Source organism: Narcine bancroftii, chromosome 5 (genome assembly GCF_036971445.1).
Source record: "Narcine bancroftii isolate sNarBan1 chromosome 5, sNarBan1.hap1, whole genome shotgun sequence".
NCBI lineage: Eukaryota > Metazoa > Chordata > Chondrichthyes > Torpediniformes > Narcinidae > Narcine > Narcine bancroftii.
In genome coordinates this window covers 35,768,281-35,786,924 of record NC_091473.1, presented here as the reverse complement: position 1 = coordinate 35,786,924, position 18,644 = coordinate 35,768,281, and the positions used below count along the sequence as shown (strand labels likewise).

Genomic DNA, 18,644 nt, shown 5'->3' with positions numbered 1-18,644 from the left:
TCATTAAAAGGTTGTTGTGCCGGATTGAGAAGACTGGTTGGTTGTGATCCAGTCAGAAAATAAACACACAAAAAAAACTTAGGCTGACCCTCTGGTGTGGTAATAAGGAAATACCACAGTACAAAAAAATAATACAAATTCCTGCTCTACCCTTGCAACAAGAGGGTCTGTTATCAGAGGATATAATCAGCAAATTTATTGACCTGAGTATATCAGGAAAATTTAAAGCTGCCTTAATTTATGTTTAGATGCTTAATTGTGATTAAGCTTTTGAACCACTTGAAAGCCAATTGATTCAAATGTTTTCTGGTTTCATTTTATAACATCACTCAATGTCAGCAACACCAAGGAGCTGATTGTGGACTTTAGGAAGGGAAAAGCAAAGGTGTATAATCTATGATTACTGGGGCATCAGAGAGGGTAACTGAATTTAAATTTCTGGGAGTCACTATCTCAGAGAACCTTTGCCTGGACACTACATGCTAATGTCATTGTGAAGATAACACATCAACACCTCTGCTTCCTCAGGAGTTTCAAAGGTTCGATATGACGTAGGAAACCTTGCCAAACTTCTACGGATGTGTAGTGGAAAGTGTACTGATCGACTGCGTCACGATCTGGTATGGGGGCACCAATATCTCTAAGCAGAAAGCCCTGCAAAAGGTAATGGGCACACCCCAGTGTGTCACAGGCAAAATTCTCCCCACCATCAAAAAATTCTACATGGGACGATGCCGACAGAGCAGCAACAATCATCAAAGACATGCCCTGTGCTTTCTTCTGCCATCAGGAAGGAGGAGCAGGTGATACAAGATTCATATCACCAGGTTCAGGAACAGTTGCTACCCCTCCACCATCAGACTCCTCAACCACAAACTCAGACTCATTAAGGACTCTTACTTTCCACATTATTTATTACTGATTATTTTTTCTGTTTTGCACACAGTTTGTTTGTATTTCTTTGTTTACACTTCTCTCTTTTGTACATGTATCTTTTTTTCCTTGAGTGTGATTTACAGTTACCGAAAAATAGAAATTCTGCCTGGCCCACAGGAAAAGAATCTCAGGGTTGTATGTGATGTCATGTATGTACTCTGACAATAAATGTGAACCTTTTAACTTTGAGTGTTAGTAATTTTTGAAGACGGAATACTGAGCAACAGTTGCAAATAAAGTTCCCCTTTATCACTAGCGTTCTTCTTTGCTGACTTCCGCATAATAGAAATAGATGTGCACATGTAAGAGTCATGAAGGTGATACCTTTACCCTACTTCATTTTGTTTTGCACTATGTATTTTACAATGAAGTTTTAAAAAATGTATCATCGCCTTGCAGCTTTTTTTCAAAAAGCAAATGTATCTTTGAATAAGAATCATCTTTAAATCTGTGATATAAAACTAGAATATTTCCTGAAGGATATTTGTTAAAAATATTGGTCACAAAATAGGGATGAATCTTGCGGTCTAGACATTGATATATTAATGGTCAGGTGTAGCTTGGTCAAGCACTCTCTACTTTAATCTTCTCATTTTTATCAGACAAAGAAACAGAATTAGGCCATTTGGCCCATCGAATCTGCTCTGCCATTCAAATCACAACTGATATATTTTTTTCCTTTCAACCCCATTCTCCTGCCTTTATTCCATAACCTTTGCCACGCTTACGATACAAAAATCTATCAACCCCTGCTTTAAATAACCCATAAAAGCCTCCACAGCCATCTGTAGCAAGAAATTCCACAGATTCCCCACCCTTTAGCTAAAGATATTTCTTCTCATCCCTATTCTAAAGGCTTGTCCTTTTATTTTAAGACTGTGCCCTCTGGTCTGAGATTTTCCCATTCCTGAAAGCATCTTCTCACAATCCAATCCAGCCCTTTCAATAGGTGTCAATGAGATCCCTCACCCCAGCCCTCGTCCTTCTAAACACCAGCGAGTACAGACCCAGAACCATCAAACATGTATTAACCCTGCCATCCCAGGGATCATTCTCATCAACCTCCTCTGGACCCTCTTGAATGCCTTCACATCCTTCCTTAAATATAGGGCTCAAAACACCTCTGAAAAGGACTGATGCAACATCTTGTAAGCAAGAAAATAAAGATGTTTTGTGATTAGTTGAAAGAGTGGAAGATACTGAAGAGGCTAAATGAACTCCTCCTATGTAACTTGATAATGAAGCTGATGTGCTCTAAGTTTTTCTTTTTTTTTCATTTTGACTGCATTGAGTTACTTCCCATAATTATGTTTTTTTTTGCATTCATAAAGTGCTTAGAGATTTTCCTCATGTTTAAAAAGTGAAATGTAATTTCAAAATCATTGAACAGATGATGATTTTTTCAGTACCTTGATTATTTTGATGTTGATACCTGATGTACAGCTTGGCATTGCTTCAATTCTTGAGTTGCTTTATGCAGTCTGTTGGTACCCTGCACTAATAACAGATTTTTTTGTTGGTTTTAACACAAAAAGAGTAATTTTTTTCTTTAGTTTTAGTGAAAAACCTGTTGAATTAAAAGTTTTTATTTGCAGATAGCACTTTTATTTAAATATTTTTATTCTTTTTTTTCAGTAATACTAAGTTTAAACAATTATGGAATGTGCTGCAGAAAAAGAAAGGACTGTGAGAATAATCATACATATGAATTCCCAAAGCAGAACCATAACAATAAAGAATGGACATTACAAATTTAAATTTGTCAAAACCCCTAGCCCTAAACAAGGTTGAAAATTAATATTAATGAAACAAAGTAGTTCACTCTGAAGTAGGACAACACGTTGCTAAAATTCTGTAGTAGCACTGAACCTAGAGATTATGGTAATAGTCCATGAAAGGGCCCCATAACATATGGAACCTAATGTTTGAATCATTAATTGCATATCTAATTTTTTCCAAATTTAAACAGGACATTACGTCCCTTATACATTGTGCATAAATAGATGGGGTATTACCTTTCCACTTAATCAAAATAGCATGTCTGACCAGAAACAAAGTAAAGAATAGAAGGCGACATTTAATTGAGGTAAAATATCATCTTCTACAAGAGTTCCAAGCAGAGCAACTAAAGGATTTGGTTCTTATTTTAAATTGAGACTTCTAAAGTCGCTCTGAAAAAAATGCCATGAAGATAATAGCTGGCTCATTTCTGCTGTTATTTTTAATTTACTGGCACCATTCAAACCATATTACAAGAGTACACTGCACTCTTAAGTTTTGTGCTGAAGAGAAAATGCAGTGTTTCTTTCGATGTCGGTAGCATTCTAATCCAAATCATTCCTGTTCATACGGTCGAAGAAATCAGTCAGCTTTTGCTTTTAAAAGTTAAGGGTAGAAATTAACCTGGCCTGCTTTTGGATTCAGATTGAACTTTCAAATGCAAGTTGGCTTAAAATTGGAAAACTTAACCTATAACTTCCAGATGATTTTGATCGCAATGACAGCCACACCAAAAGTGTGTGAGGACTGGGAGAGAGACCAACAGCAAATATCAGGAGCACTCCAAAGTTTATAGCAACATGTTTACAGGGTGATATCTATATTCATTTCAGTTTAGGAAAACTGCCTTTTAACAGGTGCTCACCCCTTTAATGAGGCATTCAAGCATTGTTGTACCTTCGAAAAAATCAAATTTGTGATTTGATTGATCAATAATGTCAGTCTGAATTAAAATTCTATTTCTTGCAAAGAACTCATGGTCCAGAAACTCATTTCAGAGTTAGTTTATACCTGAGCTTCTTCCCCACTTAAGTTTGTCCAATCTTCCTTCAATTGGTTCTATCTGCTTAATTTCTGTTTCATGCATCTCATGCCATGCATTTAACTTTTTCTTTAACATGACTATATAATTCCAATTTCCTTTGTTCTATTGTTTTTCACTCTTCAGTCAACAGAAATTGCCATTTAATATTCCAAATATATGATATTGAGCATTAGTCTCACCATTATTTCTCAAACAAAATCCAGGCCTGCACTTACATTGACTTAGAATCATGGAGTTTTGCAGTACAGAAACAGGACCTAGTTCCCAACTTCTGCCTAAGTTAGTTTCCACCCAAAGTAGTTTCCTTTGCCCACATTTGGCCCACATCCCTCTAAATCAACCATTCTCAATTGTTTTTTTGGCTCTGGTCCCCTTTCGACTCTGCTCAAAGTTGATGGACCCCCTCCCCTGTGAAGCAGTAAAGTTTAGTTGGTTTCTTCCGTACGTCTACCAGCAACATAAAAATACTTTTAAAAAAATTATGATTTCAGTCTGTGGTCGCCCTTTAAATGTCCTGTGGTCCCCAGAAGGGGTGCATGGCCCCTGCTGAGAATAGCTGCTCTAAATTACTCCTATCCATGGATCTGTCTGAATGTCTTTTAACTGTATAAATGTACCTGTATCCTCTACCACTTCCTCTGACAGATCATTCCAAATAATGATCACTCTCTGTGAAAATCAACTAGAAACAAGTAAATAAACCTAAAGGCAGTTTTTTTGTTCCTCTCCCGGATATTTATAACCTAAATTATCAGGAAAATGTATTGAACCAATTAAATTGGTTCAATAACTCACTACGAACCTGTTGTATTTGTGTGTGGCTGGTCAGACTCATTGACCTGTAGTTCCCAGCTTGTTAAATGAATCTACTAAGAATTTTTGAAACAAAGAGTATATATGTGTTAAAATGCTTTATTCTCAGGAACATAAAGCTTAAACTGTAGTTAGAAATTGTGTGTGCAGTAATTGTTTCACGCAAACTGAGACTTCAACTGATCAGAGACATAACAGATGCTAACAATATATTTGCCATTACCCAACATATTTCCGGAAAGGGAAACAGTCCCATATTTCAGAAAACCAGCTCTGGGTTAGCATATTCACACTTTTGTTCTACAATACTTACGTGGGTTAAGAGTAAAAGGGGAAAAGTTTAGGGGGAACACAAGGGGGAAACTTCTTCACACAGAGAGTGGTGGGAGTGTGGAACAGACTGCCAGATGAAGTGATGAATGCAGGCTCAATTGTAACATTTAAGAAGAATTTGGACAGGTACATGGATGGGAGAGGTATGAAGGACTGGATGCAGGTCAGTGGGTCTAGGCAAAAAAAAATAGTGCAGGTCAGTGGACGAGACACAAAAAAATGGTTGGCACAGACTAGAAAGGCCAAAGGGGCTTGTTTCTGTGCTATAGTGATAATGTTTGTTTGAATATTTGAAAATTAATATGCTTTGTGTCACATTGCATGTTGAAAATGCAGAAAGTTAATTTAAAGTGTTTGCATTAAAGAAAAGTTGCCTTCCCTAGAGAAACTATGGAGTTTGATAGAAATGTTCAAAGTGTACACTAATTATCTCACATCGTTATAAGGTTTCGATATTTACGTCGTAACAGCTGTACTCAAACTTCGTAAACCACGTGGTGCTAAGATAAAAATTTGTGACAATATTTCCCACACCTTGAATATTTGATCTGAAATAGAAGTTGTGCAAAAATCAATTTCATGATAATTGATCCTGAGCAAATTTTATGAATATTTGAGAAACCAACTTGTGAGCAGTAATCCCAGTAGTTTGCGGTCGACAATCTTTTCCTTTTGAGAGATTACAGAAAGGATAAAGAAAATGGTGTCTGGTGGGAGGTATTTTGTTTCCATAATGAAAGGCATCAGATGAGCAGAGACATGTGACTTTTTTGCACAGCTGCATTTGGCCTGAAGAATGAAAATCTAAGTTTGTCTGCGCAGTCAATCTACTTTGAGCTGAACTGTTGAAATTGTATAGGTGACACTAAATTACTGCTGGCGAGCTCAAATTCAAATGATTGTTCTGATTTGTGCAATAAAACACAAAAGATCCTGGTTTTCCGTATGACTCCAAAGGCAGTTCTCTTAAAATAGAACCGATTTATGTTGTAACTGCACAAGATTATTTCAAGCTTTCAAATTTCTAATCAGAATAAGTATGTTGATCAAGATACTAACTGACTTTGTGAGATATTGTAACATTATCTTTCCCCTTTTTTGAGGAATTTAACTTGCTCTTTCAATTGTGTGAGTATTGCTGCCAAAGGAATCTTTCAAATTCCTTTCAACAATGAGCTTTTGACCAGTTTTGGGTGGAATATTAGAGGAGTTACAGCATGTACTGAAAAAGTAAAAGATTTGCATTAGACCCATCCCTTTATTCTAATATATTGAGCATTCAGTGCTATTTTTAGTAAAGGAAATTAAAAGGTTTTGAAAATCAACCTGTTGATGTAACGTAGGTCAAACAAATGACATGATTTGATTCCAGTGCCCTTCCCTTTCCTCATCCTGCCTCTTCCTTTTGTCTACTGCTGCTCCCTCAACTTGAGGCAAGTAATGCCATGAGCCTGTTGTAGCTAATTTCCACCCTGCACAGAATGTTTTGAAAGCAAAGACTATTTGACTTCACAAATTATGCAGGCTTTTTCACCATGTTTCTCTCACACTCTTCATTTAATCTCATCAACATATTCCTGAGTTTCATTCACCCTCCTATATTTATTCAACTTCCCCTCATAGATTTATATCATTTGCCTCAACAAGTGACAGAAGGTTCCTCATTCTCCCACAGCAGCATAGACAAATAGATTTCCCTTTTGGATCTATTATTGACTATTTTATTTATGATCCTTAGTTCTCATCTCCAAAGCAAACAAAAACATCTTCAGTGTAGTATAGAAATTTCCATTTTCATATCATTCTTTTATGAAGAAAACATCACTATATTCAGTCTTTCCTGATAGATAACCTCAAAGTTCTGGTTTCATCCTTACAAATCTTTTGCACATTCACCCTTATACAATTATATCCTCATAATACGGATACTGAAACTATATATATATATATACTAATCAAGGTTATCTCATGTTTAAGTAGCCATCATCAGCGGAGAGAAAAGACTTGATAATTTATTTTGATGGTCTTTCATTGAACTGAACAAGCTGCCATGTAGACCTCATTTCATTCTTCGTGAGCTATTTGTCCTCCAGCATACTTAACTTATTTTGCAACAACTATTTTGTGTTGGTTTTCACAGACGAGTACATTTCTGATGTGCTGAAGAGAAATGTTATTGATGAGGATGTTGAAACAATTATTGTCACTAAAGGGTTAGTGCTGAGCAACCTAATGGGCCTAAAGGTAGATAAGTCCCCTGTTCCGGATGGAATGCATCCTCGGGCACTGAAAGAAATAGTGGAAGTTATAGTAGACATGTTTGTGATCATTTACCAAAATTCTCTGGACTCTGCAAGTTTGGGTGGACTGGAAGACTGCAAAAATCACAATACTGTTAAAAAAAAAATGTAGCAAAAGGCAGAACTATAGGCCAGTTAGCTTAACATGTGTAGTCAGGAGAATGCTTGAAACCCCCATTAGGGAAGAAATAGCAAGATATCTGAATAGAAATTGTTCCAGTTGGCTGATGCAGCATAGATTCAGGAAGGGCAGTTCATTTTTGACAAATTTACTGGAGTTTTATGAACATTTCCAAAAAGCTATGTTTAAAATCTTCTTTTGTCTTACAAAGCGAGTGACATTTGGAATTAGATACTGGACTTCTTACAAGCAGGTGGATGTGCACAGAAGGACTTTGATTAAGGTGCTGCACAAAAGACATTCGTAAGAAAAAGATGTATGGTGTTAGTGTTAATGAATGAAGGATTGGCTAACTGAATGAAGGCAAAGAGTTGAGATAAATGGATATTTCTGCAGTTAGCATTCAGTGGTGAGTGGAGTGCCACAGTGGTCAGTGCTGGGCCTGGAACTATTTATGATGTACATTAATGTTTTGGAAGAAGGGACTGAGTGTAATGTATCCTAGTTTTGCTGAAGACACCAACATGAGTGGAAAAGAAAATTGTGCAGAGAGTCTGCAGAGAGAAATTGATCGGTTCGGTGAGTGGGCAAATGTCTGGCACACGGAACACAAAGTTTACAAATGCGAGGAAATTCACTTTGGAAGGAAAATTAGAATATTGGGTTATTATTTAAAATTTGGAGCATGCTGTTGTGCTGAGGGACTTGGAATGCTTCTGTGTGAACTGCAACAGGTTGCTTTGGAGGTACAAAAGGTAATCACGAAAGTACATCGAAAGTTGGCTGTCATTGTTAGGATTGAATTTAAGAGCGGGTAGGTTCTACTGTAACTGTTCATGGTATTGGTGAGGCCACATTGGAGTACTGTGTTCAGTTTGGGTCTCTTTACTTGAGAAAAGAGAGACTGGCTCTGGAGGCAGTGCAGGGCAAGTTAACCAGGTTGATTCACAAGATGAGGGGTCAGCCTTTGAGGAGGGATTGAGTCGTCTGGATTTCAAAAGAATGAGAGTGGATCTGGAGAAAAATATAAAATTATGAAGGCGATAGAAAAGATAGAGGAAGCAAAGTTATTTCCACTGATAGGTGAGACAAGAACAGGGAATATGGTTCTTGTTTTCCAAATGTACTACTTGCCATATCAGTTTTGCATTCAATACACTTATATCCAAGGTATCCTTTGGATCTACAAATTTCTGTCTAGCATTAGTAATATTTAACCATAATGGAAATGTATTCCATTAAGCAAGGATTTGTGGAATTCGTTGCTGCATACAGCAGTGAAGGCCCGATCTTTGAAGGAGTTTACTGAGGATATTGACAGGTATCTAATTAGTCATGGTATTGAGGGATATGGGTAAAGGCAGGAATATGGAACTCGATGTGAGAACAGTTTAGCTCAGGGTGGATTGATGGAGCAGACTTGATGGGCCAAATGGCCTACGTCTGCTCCTTTATCTTGTGACCTTAGCTTCCAATAAGACAGAAGCTACAACTTGGGGAATCAAATCAAGTCAAGCTGCCAATGGTACAATATATGTGTGTACCAATTTAGAACCAAGATCCAAAATCAAACCAGAAAATTGCTTTGACAGCTTTCTTAACTGAGTAGAAATTACCTATTTATCGCCAACTATCAAATTTCTTCAAGGTCAAGGCTGCTTGATTTCAGAAGTGCATCCTTGCTTTACACAAATTGGATTTTTTATACACATCCCATGATGTGCCCAATGGTATAAAAGCTTATTCCAAGCACATTTGATTTGCAAGCATTTGGCAAAGTATGCTGAGACTGACCTTTTTGTGCAAGGTGTCAAGCTATCTGTTGGAGAGAATGCTTTTTGTCAAAGATGCCAAACATCCTTAGATTTGATTTTTTTTCCTTCAACTTGATGTTCAGGAATAGCATTGATTTCTTCTTGCAACTGCTTCCTGTCTGTACTCATAACAAATTTGTTGTGGCAGTAGTCTGTCAAGCTTGCTTTTGCTTGAATATCAAAGTAGAGCTTTTTATTTATTAATCCTGACGGCAGGTTTGGGAAACATTTTAACTAGGATAAGGGAAACTACTATGAAGTGTTTTGAGTTCATTTTGTGACAAAACCTCATAATTAGAATGCTACAGCACAGAAACAGATCCTTTGGCCCATCTAGTCTGTTCCCAACTATTTATTTCATCTGGCCCCCATGACCTGCACCTGGGCCATCACCTTCTCTCCATGTCTTTATCCAATCTTAAATGTTGAAATGGAAACAGCATCCACCACCTCTGTTGGTAGCTTGTTCCAAAAAGTTCCCCCTCGTGTTCCCCTGAAACTGCATTTCTTTGCTTAATAAACCCCAGAGGATCAGTGTTTCCTTATTGTTTCTGCACACACAAGAATAATGATAATATAGAATAGATAAAGCTTTTTGTTTTAAACATACAAATTGTGATTAGAAGTTTCACCATTGACACAACCACTGTTATGCATGTCTAAAAAGAGGTATTAGATGATAACTGGCAGTAAGCTGCAAATATTTCAATCAATGGTTTGTGATGACATGAACATATGTGCGTGGTTTATTAATGGTAATATGCACCTAAGATTGAATCAATATGTTAATTGCATAGCCAGCTCTTTGATATTACATGTCATATTCTGAACTTTGTGAATGGGACTTAATTCCATTGCCCATCAAAACAATAGTGAAAACATTCTGCTGGATCCCACTTTCTCATCCCCCTAACAACACCTTACCCTTCACCATCCCCCTACACCTCTCCCTACTCCACCCTCAGCTCCTCCATTCTCCCCAAAACCCTAACCCTGAGACCCCCCCTCTCTGGTTATCTCCCCCTACCCCCCTGACCTCCCCCACCCACCACTTCCCCCTTTGACCTTCCAAAACCTCCCCTCCTCCCCCAACCCCCCACTTCCCTCCCATCCAAACTCCCCCAACTTCCATCTCCACCCTCTGACCTCCCTAACCCTCCATCTTCCCCTAACACCCTCCACCACACCGATTCCCACTCTGACCCCTACTTGGTCTTTGCTATCCTCTGACCTTCCTCTCTCTGAGGCAGAACACAGGGTCCTCAGTAGAGGACTTAAATTTATCCCCCTCTTCAAGCCCCTTAATGAGATTCACACATGCCACATGCTGAACTCATCTTTTGTCACCTCCATCTCCGAGCCTACTTCCATGACCAAGACTCTTCACCCTCTCACTCAAGACCTCTTCTCCCGCTTTAAGCCTTCTTTCTCCTCCTGGACACCTCATCCTGGCCAGCTGTCCACTCTGGACCTTTTTATTTCCAACTGCTGCTGAGACATCTAAAGTCTCAACTTCACCACTCCCCTCTCATATTCTAATCTTACTTCCTCCAAATGTTCTGCCCTCCAAATGTTCTGCCCTCCACTCTCTCCGCAACAATCCCAACCTCACCATCAAACCCGCAGACAAGGGTGGAGCTGTTGTGGTCTGGCATACTGACCTTCACCTTGCTGAGGCCAGACGACAGTTCTCAGACCTACCCCTCCCACAGGATCCCACCATAGCTCATCAAACCACTGTCTCCAAAACCATATCCAACCTCATCACCTCTGGTCACCTCCCTCCCACAGTCGCCAACCTCATTGTCTCCAATCCTTGCACTGCTCGCTTATATCTTCTATCCAAAATACATAAACCCAATCATCCAGGTAGACCATTGTTTCCATCTGCTCTTGCCCCACCAAACTAGTTTCATCTTATGTTGACTCTATATTTTCTCCCCTGGTCCAATTCCTCCCCACCTACATCTGTGATACCTCACATGCCCTCCATCTCTTCAATTACTTCAGATTCCCCAAACTGAACTGTCTCATCTTCACAATGGATTTCCAATCCCTTTATACCTTTACCCCCATGCATAATGTGTTAAAGCACTTTGCTTCTTTCTGGACCAAAGATCTGACCAGTCACCTTCTACGTCACCACCAGAGTAAGACAGAATTTATCCTCACTCTAAATAACTTCTCCTTTAATTCATCTCACTTCTCCAAATCAAACGAGTAGCCATGCATATCTGCATAGGACCCAGCTATACCTGCATGTTTGTGGGCTTTGCGAAGAATCCATGCTGCAAGCCTATCCTAGCTAGACCCCTCAACTCTTCCTCCGCTAGATTGATGGCTACATCCGGGCTATCTCATGCACCCATGATGAGCTTGTCAACTTCATTCACTTCTTGGCCAACATCCACCCCAATTTCAAACACACCTGGTCCATCTCTGACAACACTCTCCTCTTCCTGGATCCCTCTGTCTCCATCTCAGGAGACAATTTTTCTATTGACACTAACTCCCACAGCTACCTCGACTACACTTCCTCATACTCTGTCCCCAAGCAAGGATTCTTGTCTCTTCTCTCAATTTCTCTGTTCCCAAGATGAGGTCTTCCAGTCCAAATCTTCCAAAATGCCTGCCTCCTTCCACAAACATGGCTTTCCCTCCATCACCATCAACTCAACCCTCACCCCCATCTCCTCCATTTCCCACTCATCTTCCCTACCCCTGCCCCATACGCACAAATACAGATCCCCTTATCCTCACCTATCATCCAACTAGCCTCCGCATCCAATGCATTATCCAACAGAATTTCTGACACTTACAACAGGATCCCATTACCAGATACATCTTCCCGTCTCTGCCTTTCATAGAGACTACTCCCTCCATGACTCCCTCATGCACTCATCCTTCCCCACCAATCATCCCCCCGGCACCTTTTCCTGTTGGCTGCAGGAAGTGCCACACTTGTGCCCACACCTCCTCCCTCACCACAGTCTGGGGCCTCAAACAGGCCTTTTAAGTGAAGCAACCCTTCATTTGTGTATCCGCAGATTGATTTACTGCATCCAGTGCTCCCTTTGTGGCCTTCTCTACATCCGAGAGACTGGGAACAAATTGAGAGATTACTTCACTGAGTACCTTTGGTCCGTCCGCACCAGTGACAGAAACCTCCCAATAGCTAACCATTTCAATTCTGCATCATACTCCCATATTCACAGATCTGTCCATGGCCTTGAGTACTATCCCACCAAGACCACCTATAAACTGGAGTTTTTTCCATCTGGGTACACTCCAGCCAGATGGCATTAATTTTGACTTTCCCGGTTTCATCTAACCTGCTCTCTTCTCTTCCCACCTCCCTCCCACCTTCCAGCACTCCTCCCCTTCCCTCTCTATTCACCAAGCCTTCCCATCTCCCCTTGATTGCTGCTGTCCCCTCCCTCCCTTCTCCATTTACTAACTCTTGACTTTTCGACCAAACCCCCCCCCCCCCCCACTCTTTTGTTCAGATGACTTCCAACATTTTTCCACACCTTGATGAAGGGCTCAAGCCCGAAACATCAGTTATGTATTTTTAACCTTTGCTTTGTCAAGGACACTGCTTCATCTGCTGAGGTTTTTCTGCATTGTGTTTTTACTGAAAAGTTGCTCAATATGACATTCAATGTTGTGGTGTTTAGAATTTATTGAAGCAAGTCTTTGTTGAATAGGTGACTTGCAGAGACTAGTCCATTGCTCGAAAGTTTTAAAGAATAATTCACATATAAAATAACCAACAATGGTGAACAATAGCTCATGAACTTTATTGCACAGGTCATGGCAAATAGGGCACTTGATTTGTAGTCAGTCCAACTTAATGGAAAATAATTTCTACATCCTAACAACAATGGATTCAACAATCTGCTGCACAAAAGTCTGTGTAGATCTCAGCACATGTAGATCTCAGCATATGTAGATGCGCTTCTGCAGCCATTCTCAACGGGGGCCACAGCACTTTTAAGGGAGCAATAGACTGAAGTCATAAAATATTTTTAATGTTTTTTATGCAATTGGCGGGAGAGAAGTATGGAAGGAACCAACTAAACAACTGCTTCACGGGGGGGGGGGGGGGGGGGGGGGTGGCTCATAAACTTTGAGCAGAGTCGTAAGTGGCCCAGGGCCCAAAAATATTGAGAATGGCTGCTTTACTATTGCAAGGTCCATATTTTTAAAGGAATCTGCTTAAGTAAGTGATGTAATGCATCCGGACTCACCTGTCAGTAGTGGCATTGTAGCACCTCAGTTTTGCTCACCTCCTAAGACAGTACTACAAAAGGAAGGGTGTTATTGAAAGAACATGAAATTAAAATATTGCATCAGGAGGAGTGCAAAAGATGCAGCAGTAAAATAGATTCTGAATTATGTCATCAAGATCTATCGAGCTCTGATTTTCATCCATGTAATCTCAGTGTCATAAGGTAAGCCAACATGTTTTGTGCTGCTTCATTTTTAAAATGAATGCTTTCAATGGTGCTTACTGACAATTTTGTTTCATGGGAATCTGTTCTGACCAGTTTGTTTCATTGTTTCAGATCCCCTTTTCTCTGGTCCAGTTTCCCCTGTGGGAGTTTCTGAAGGTAGGTTAACGTATGTTTGTATTGTGAATCAATTTGCCTCTCACAAAATGCTGATGTGCTACTGACAAAAGCATTGCATGATGGAACTAAATGGAAAATATAAGCATAACTTGATTCATAAAATCATAGAGAGTTGTGGATGGATGTTTCCAGCATGGAAACAGGCCATTCATCTCTATTTACCCACATGAAGTTGTGCAACCCTCCATGTTAATCCCATTGCCTAGCACAGGCTCCACAGGCCTCTATGCATGAGCAATTAATTACTCTCTTAGATTTCTTCAATGTTGCCAACAACCCAATCTCCACCCTCTTGCCTCTTTCTAGGAGAAGAAGAACACCTCATTTTCCCTCTGAATCTCTTCACCCTTACCCAAGACCTATGTCCTCTTGTTCAATCTTCAGCTGTTAAAGGGAAAATTTTCTTGCAGTCCACCCTGTCTATATCCCTCAGAATTTTATTTACCCCAGTCACACCCCCATCCCTTAACCTCTTCCAATCGAGGGAGACCAGGCCAAGCAATCTCTGTAAACTGTTATTTATAACACTCATTCCCACTTTCTTGATATAAGTGGCAATGCACAATAAATATTACCCTGATGCTATTTGCCCTCTGTTATGTCTCTCTGTTACTTGGTGTCTTGGGTAAACTTATACCTCTCATTTTGTTCATTTTAGATTGGTCACAATGTTTGAGCTACCAAAAGAAAATAGACACACACACCGAGAGCAGTTCAGTTTATACAAATGTTTATTACTAATTCAAAAGCTGATTTCACACTACAATATGCAAGCCCTTCCCAACTATACTTATCAACGCTTGGACTGGTCCCAACTGCCGAAGCGAGGCAACGACTGCACACTTGTAGTAGGTTGTCAGGGCGCTGGTAGCAGCTTCTCCACCTCCCCCGACCGGGACGTTGCTCGGACTCTGGCTGTTCTTCCTTCTTGACAAGGGGTGTTCCCACCCCTCGGAGAGTCTAAACTTCAGCAGCAGGACCACAGGCTTATATACCCCAAAAACAATTAATCATGCGCCTACTCCTTCTAATATTTGTCAGTCAAAATCAAAACTGAACATTACATTCTACAATTTAGAAGATTAATTATTATGGAACCAGGATGTTATAATTTCCTGGTTTATCTCGTAGATACAAAGACTTATTAAAACTTCTCGAGCAAGACAGGTTGTGACCAATTCGTCCATTTCAGAGTGTTGCATTTGACAACTGCTTTCCCTGGGCCTCACAGTGGAATTCCATTACAAAGTGTATCTTCAGATAAGTCCCCATGGCTGAGTTTAATTACATCTGCTAGTTCTGAAAGTAAGGTGACCTGTGTGTGGACCCAGTGTCGTCAGTTCCACATAAGCAAAAAGCATCTGGGTACATGGTTTTAATCCTCCATTACACTTGGGAAGCTTCTTAAATAACTTTGAGATGCAAGATTTAAATAATAGAAGAGACTTTACTTACTGATGCCATCCACCATCTCAGGAAACTGTTCACACACACCCCCCCCACAGTGGTGCACTACAGTTACTACAGTGAGAAGGGAATATTCTTACATGGTTACAAAATCGTTCATATTATTATGACTATATAACATCCCTCCTTCTCAAGAAAAAGAAAAAAATTAATGTTCTTTATCACTTTCATTCCAATGCAACTTAAATAACTGAACTTGTACACATTTACACAACTATTTTTAAATAGCTCATTGATATTGCACTGGTGGCAGTATGTTGCTTGGCCATCTAATGGATTTGGCTGCGACCATTGTTGCTGGTACACATGTAGATGATGTAGCTTGTTGTGCTTCACCTGACAACTGCTGTGTTGATGTTTCGGTATTAGTGGTTGTAGTATCTTCACTTGACATCTCACTTGATATTGGTGTCGCAGGCTTCGCTAGTATTAAACCTTTCTGCTTCATCACATCTTGTGTCGGCCGGATGTGAATTTGGTTCCTCCTCAGCAGATTGCCAGAGTGTCTTGACAATGTATGATCTTGGTGTCTCAGTTTCTCTGATGACCATTGCTGGGGTCCATGTTTTCAACATCAGCTCTTGAATATGCACATGCTGCCCTCTGAAGAGTTCTGGCAATGGTTGTGCATGTTTGTTATAATGCTGGTGTCCTTCTTCTTGCGTGTCAGTCATCTTCTGGTTTCCTCCTGGTCTTCTGGAGGGTGTATATTGTTTGGCAGAGTTGTTTTATATCTCTTGCCATTTAGAAGTTCAGCTGGGGACTTCATGTCAGCCCTTAAAGCTGTCACTCGTAATGATAGAAGAGCTAGGTATGGGTCTTCTTTTGTTTCACGACACTTAACTAGTGTGCGTTTCACAGTTTGCACTTGTCTTTCAATGAACTCATGACCCTTGGGGGATGAAGTAGTGATAACAAACCCATACTCTGCAGCCAGCTTTCCAAATTCATGTGACGTGAACCGTGCTCAATTGACGTATTATTTTCTCAGGTATTCCTTGTTTAGCAAGGAGCACTCTCATTTCTGAGGTGATAGTTGATGCTCTCAGGTCTTTCACCCTTTTGACAAATGAAAACTTAGAGTAGTAACAGGCTACTATTGAATACTACTCTTGATTCTCGGTGAACAATTCTGCTCCTTCTGTGTGTCATGGCCTGGAAGGACCTTTTGTGGAAATCATGTCCTCTTTTTGTTGTGTGTTTCTGTCAATCCTTTTAGATATCTTCTTTGTCTGGATCTCATACATGACAGAGATCAACTGCAACTCCCAGCAGCTATCCAGACCTAGAATTGCTGGTCCATCTGCATCTACCACATAGAATGTACAAAGGATATTCTTTCCCTTATGGCAGCCATTGATCTTGGCTCTCCCTAGCTGCTTGACTATGGGTCCACCATAGGTCGTTAATGTGTCATTTGTTGTTTCCAATGCACCATCTTTTGGATACCTTTTTATGATGTTCTCTGGGAACATCTGGTGGTAGAGTCTGAGTGGAAGGACGTTGCTTTGTGATTCAGTATCCAGCGTCACCTTTAGGTTAAATATCATAGGCTTGTTCTGGATTGTCCTCTGTATTTGGATGCTTGTGCACAACTCGCTTCCTCCTTTCATCTCTCACCTCACACGTCATGAAGGTGTATGGATTCTATGTCTAATATCTGGGTGTCGGAGTCATCATTGTTGTTTCCTTTTATGTGGTGGATCTTCTTGTCTTTTTTATTCACTGGTATTATTGTTTTCTTTATACCAGACTTGCACATCTTCACTCAGTCATTTGTTTTACCACAGGCTCCACATTCAGAACCGTATGTGGGGCATTTGAATCGGTCGTCAAAGGGTTATTTTCTGCAGCATTTCCTGCAGGTCTTGTGGGTTTTCACTTTGCTGATGTGTTCTATATAGCATCGACCCTTCCTTCTCTTTGCTGTGGGTGGGTCTGCAGAGATAGGGATTTAATTTGTGTCCTCGTGGTTTCAAAGGCTCTGGCTGTGTCTATAGCTTTGGCCAGCTTCAAGCTATCCTTCCCTATAAGAGACTTTTGCACTGTGGGATGGGCACTTCCCCATATTAGTTGATCAACTAATCTTTATTCTATATCCTTAAATCTGCATTTTGCAGCATCAATTTTTAGTCTTGTGAAGAAGTTATCAACAGTTTCATCAGTCTCTTGCATTAAGCCTTGAAATTCATAGTGTTTAATTCTATGATTAGACCCGGGTTCAAGGTGAGAAGCAAACTTTGCAAATATCTGCTCTGGATCATTTTTCTCCAACTCTGTAAGCTCCCAGCTATTAAATAAGTCAAGGCCTCGCTCCTCTGTCCAGAGAAGTATATAACTGACCTTCTCTTCTGCTGTTGCATTTTTAAAATAGCTCTTGAATGCTAAATTGCACTCCTGCTGAAACTTCTTAAAAGATTTAACACTGTCTTCGGGCTCCCAGTCAATCTCTGGGTGAACTGCTGTTGCTACAGCCATTTTTTTCAATAATTTTTTTTTGCCCTCTTCCTCTTTGTATTTCAGTTACTTACAATCAGTTGTTTGGCTTTATTCTTATTCTCTTATACCACTCCCACCATGTTATGTCTCTGTGTTACTTGGGAGGCTTCTTAAATAACTTAAAGATGCAAGATTCAAATAACTAAAGAGACTTTACTTACTGATGCCTTCCACCATCTCAGGAAACTGTTCAAACTCACACAATATCCATACACCCCACAGTGGTGATTTACAGTTACTATAGTGAGAAAGGTGTATTTTTCTGTGGTTACAAAATAGTTCATATTATCCTGACTATATAACACCCTCAATGCCAAACACAAACAGTAAGAAATGAAAATGATTCTTCCTTTTGAATTGAATAAAAGCAGGATATTTTGCCCAAGTATCCCATTGCTGACATTCATTCTTCATGACTGCCTCACCTCATTCCAAAATTAATGAACTCTTCTCCTCCATATACCTTCCTTCAATGCAATGAATATTCACCTCAGCCAAGCTCCCCACCCCTTCCCTTCCTTCCTCCTATCAGTTCATCGACCCCACTTCCTCTTCATCATATCACCTTACTTATTTTTTTCCCCATTTCATGCCCATCTTGCCTGTTTTCACCAGTCACCTGCCTGCCTGTGAACCTGCATCCCCCCCACCCCCCCATATTTTGACTCAGGCTTCTGCAAATTTCATGCTATTCCTGATAAAGGGGTTCAGCCAAAAATGTTGACTATCTATTTCCTTCCATGGATGCTGCCTGACACTCTTGAGTTCCAGCATTTTGTTTGTTGCCTCCTCAGTTAAATATTTTGGTGATTATTTGATGAGCTGCATTTTTTGCACTTTCCCCAAGTGGAAACACTCCTCTGACGTATATTCACCACAGAATAGCTGTGTAGTTTTCATGCA

General features: G+C 40.0%; 1 protein-coding gene across 6 annotated transcripts in view; it reads left to right on the top strand.

Moving 5' to 3' along the window:
* slc25a26 (solute carrier family 25 member 26) overlaps nucleotides 1–18,644 on the top strand; it is a 289,265-nt gene that overhangs the window by 216,163 nt on the left and 54,458 nt on the right. For all 6 annotated transcript variants that reach the window (XM_069937121.1, XM_069937116.1, XM_069937115.1 and 3 more), the window contains exon 6: nucleotides 13,710–13,754. In XM_069937121.1, the coding sequence (XP_069793222.1) occupies nucleotides 13,710–13,754 (45 nt within the window). The remainder of the gene's footprint in view (nucleotides 1–13,709; nucleotides 13,755–18,644) is intronic.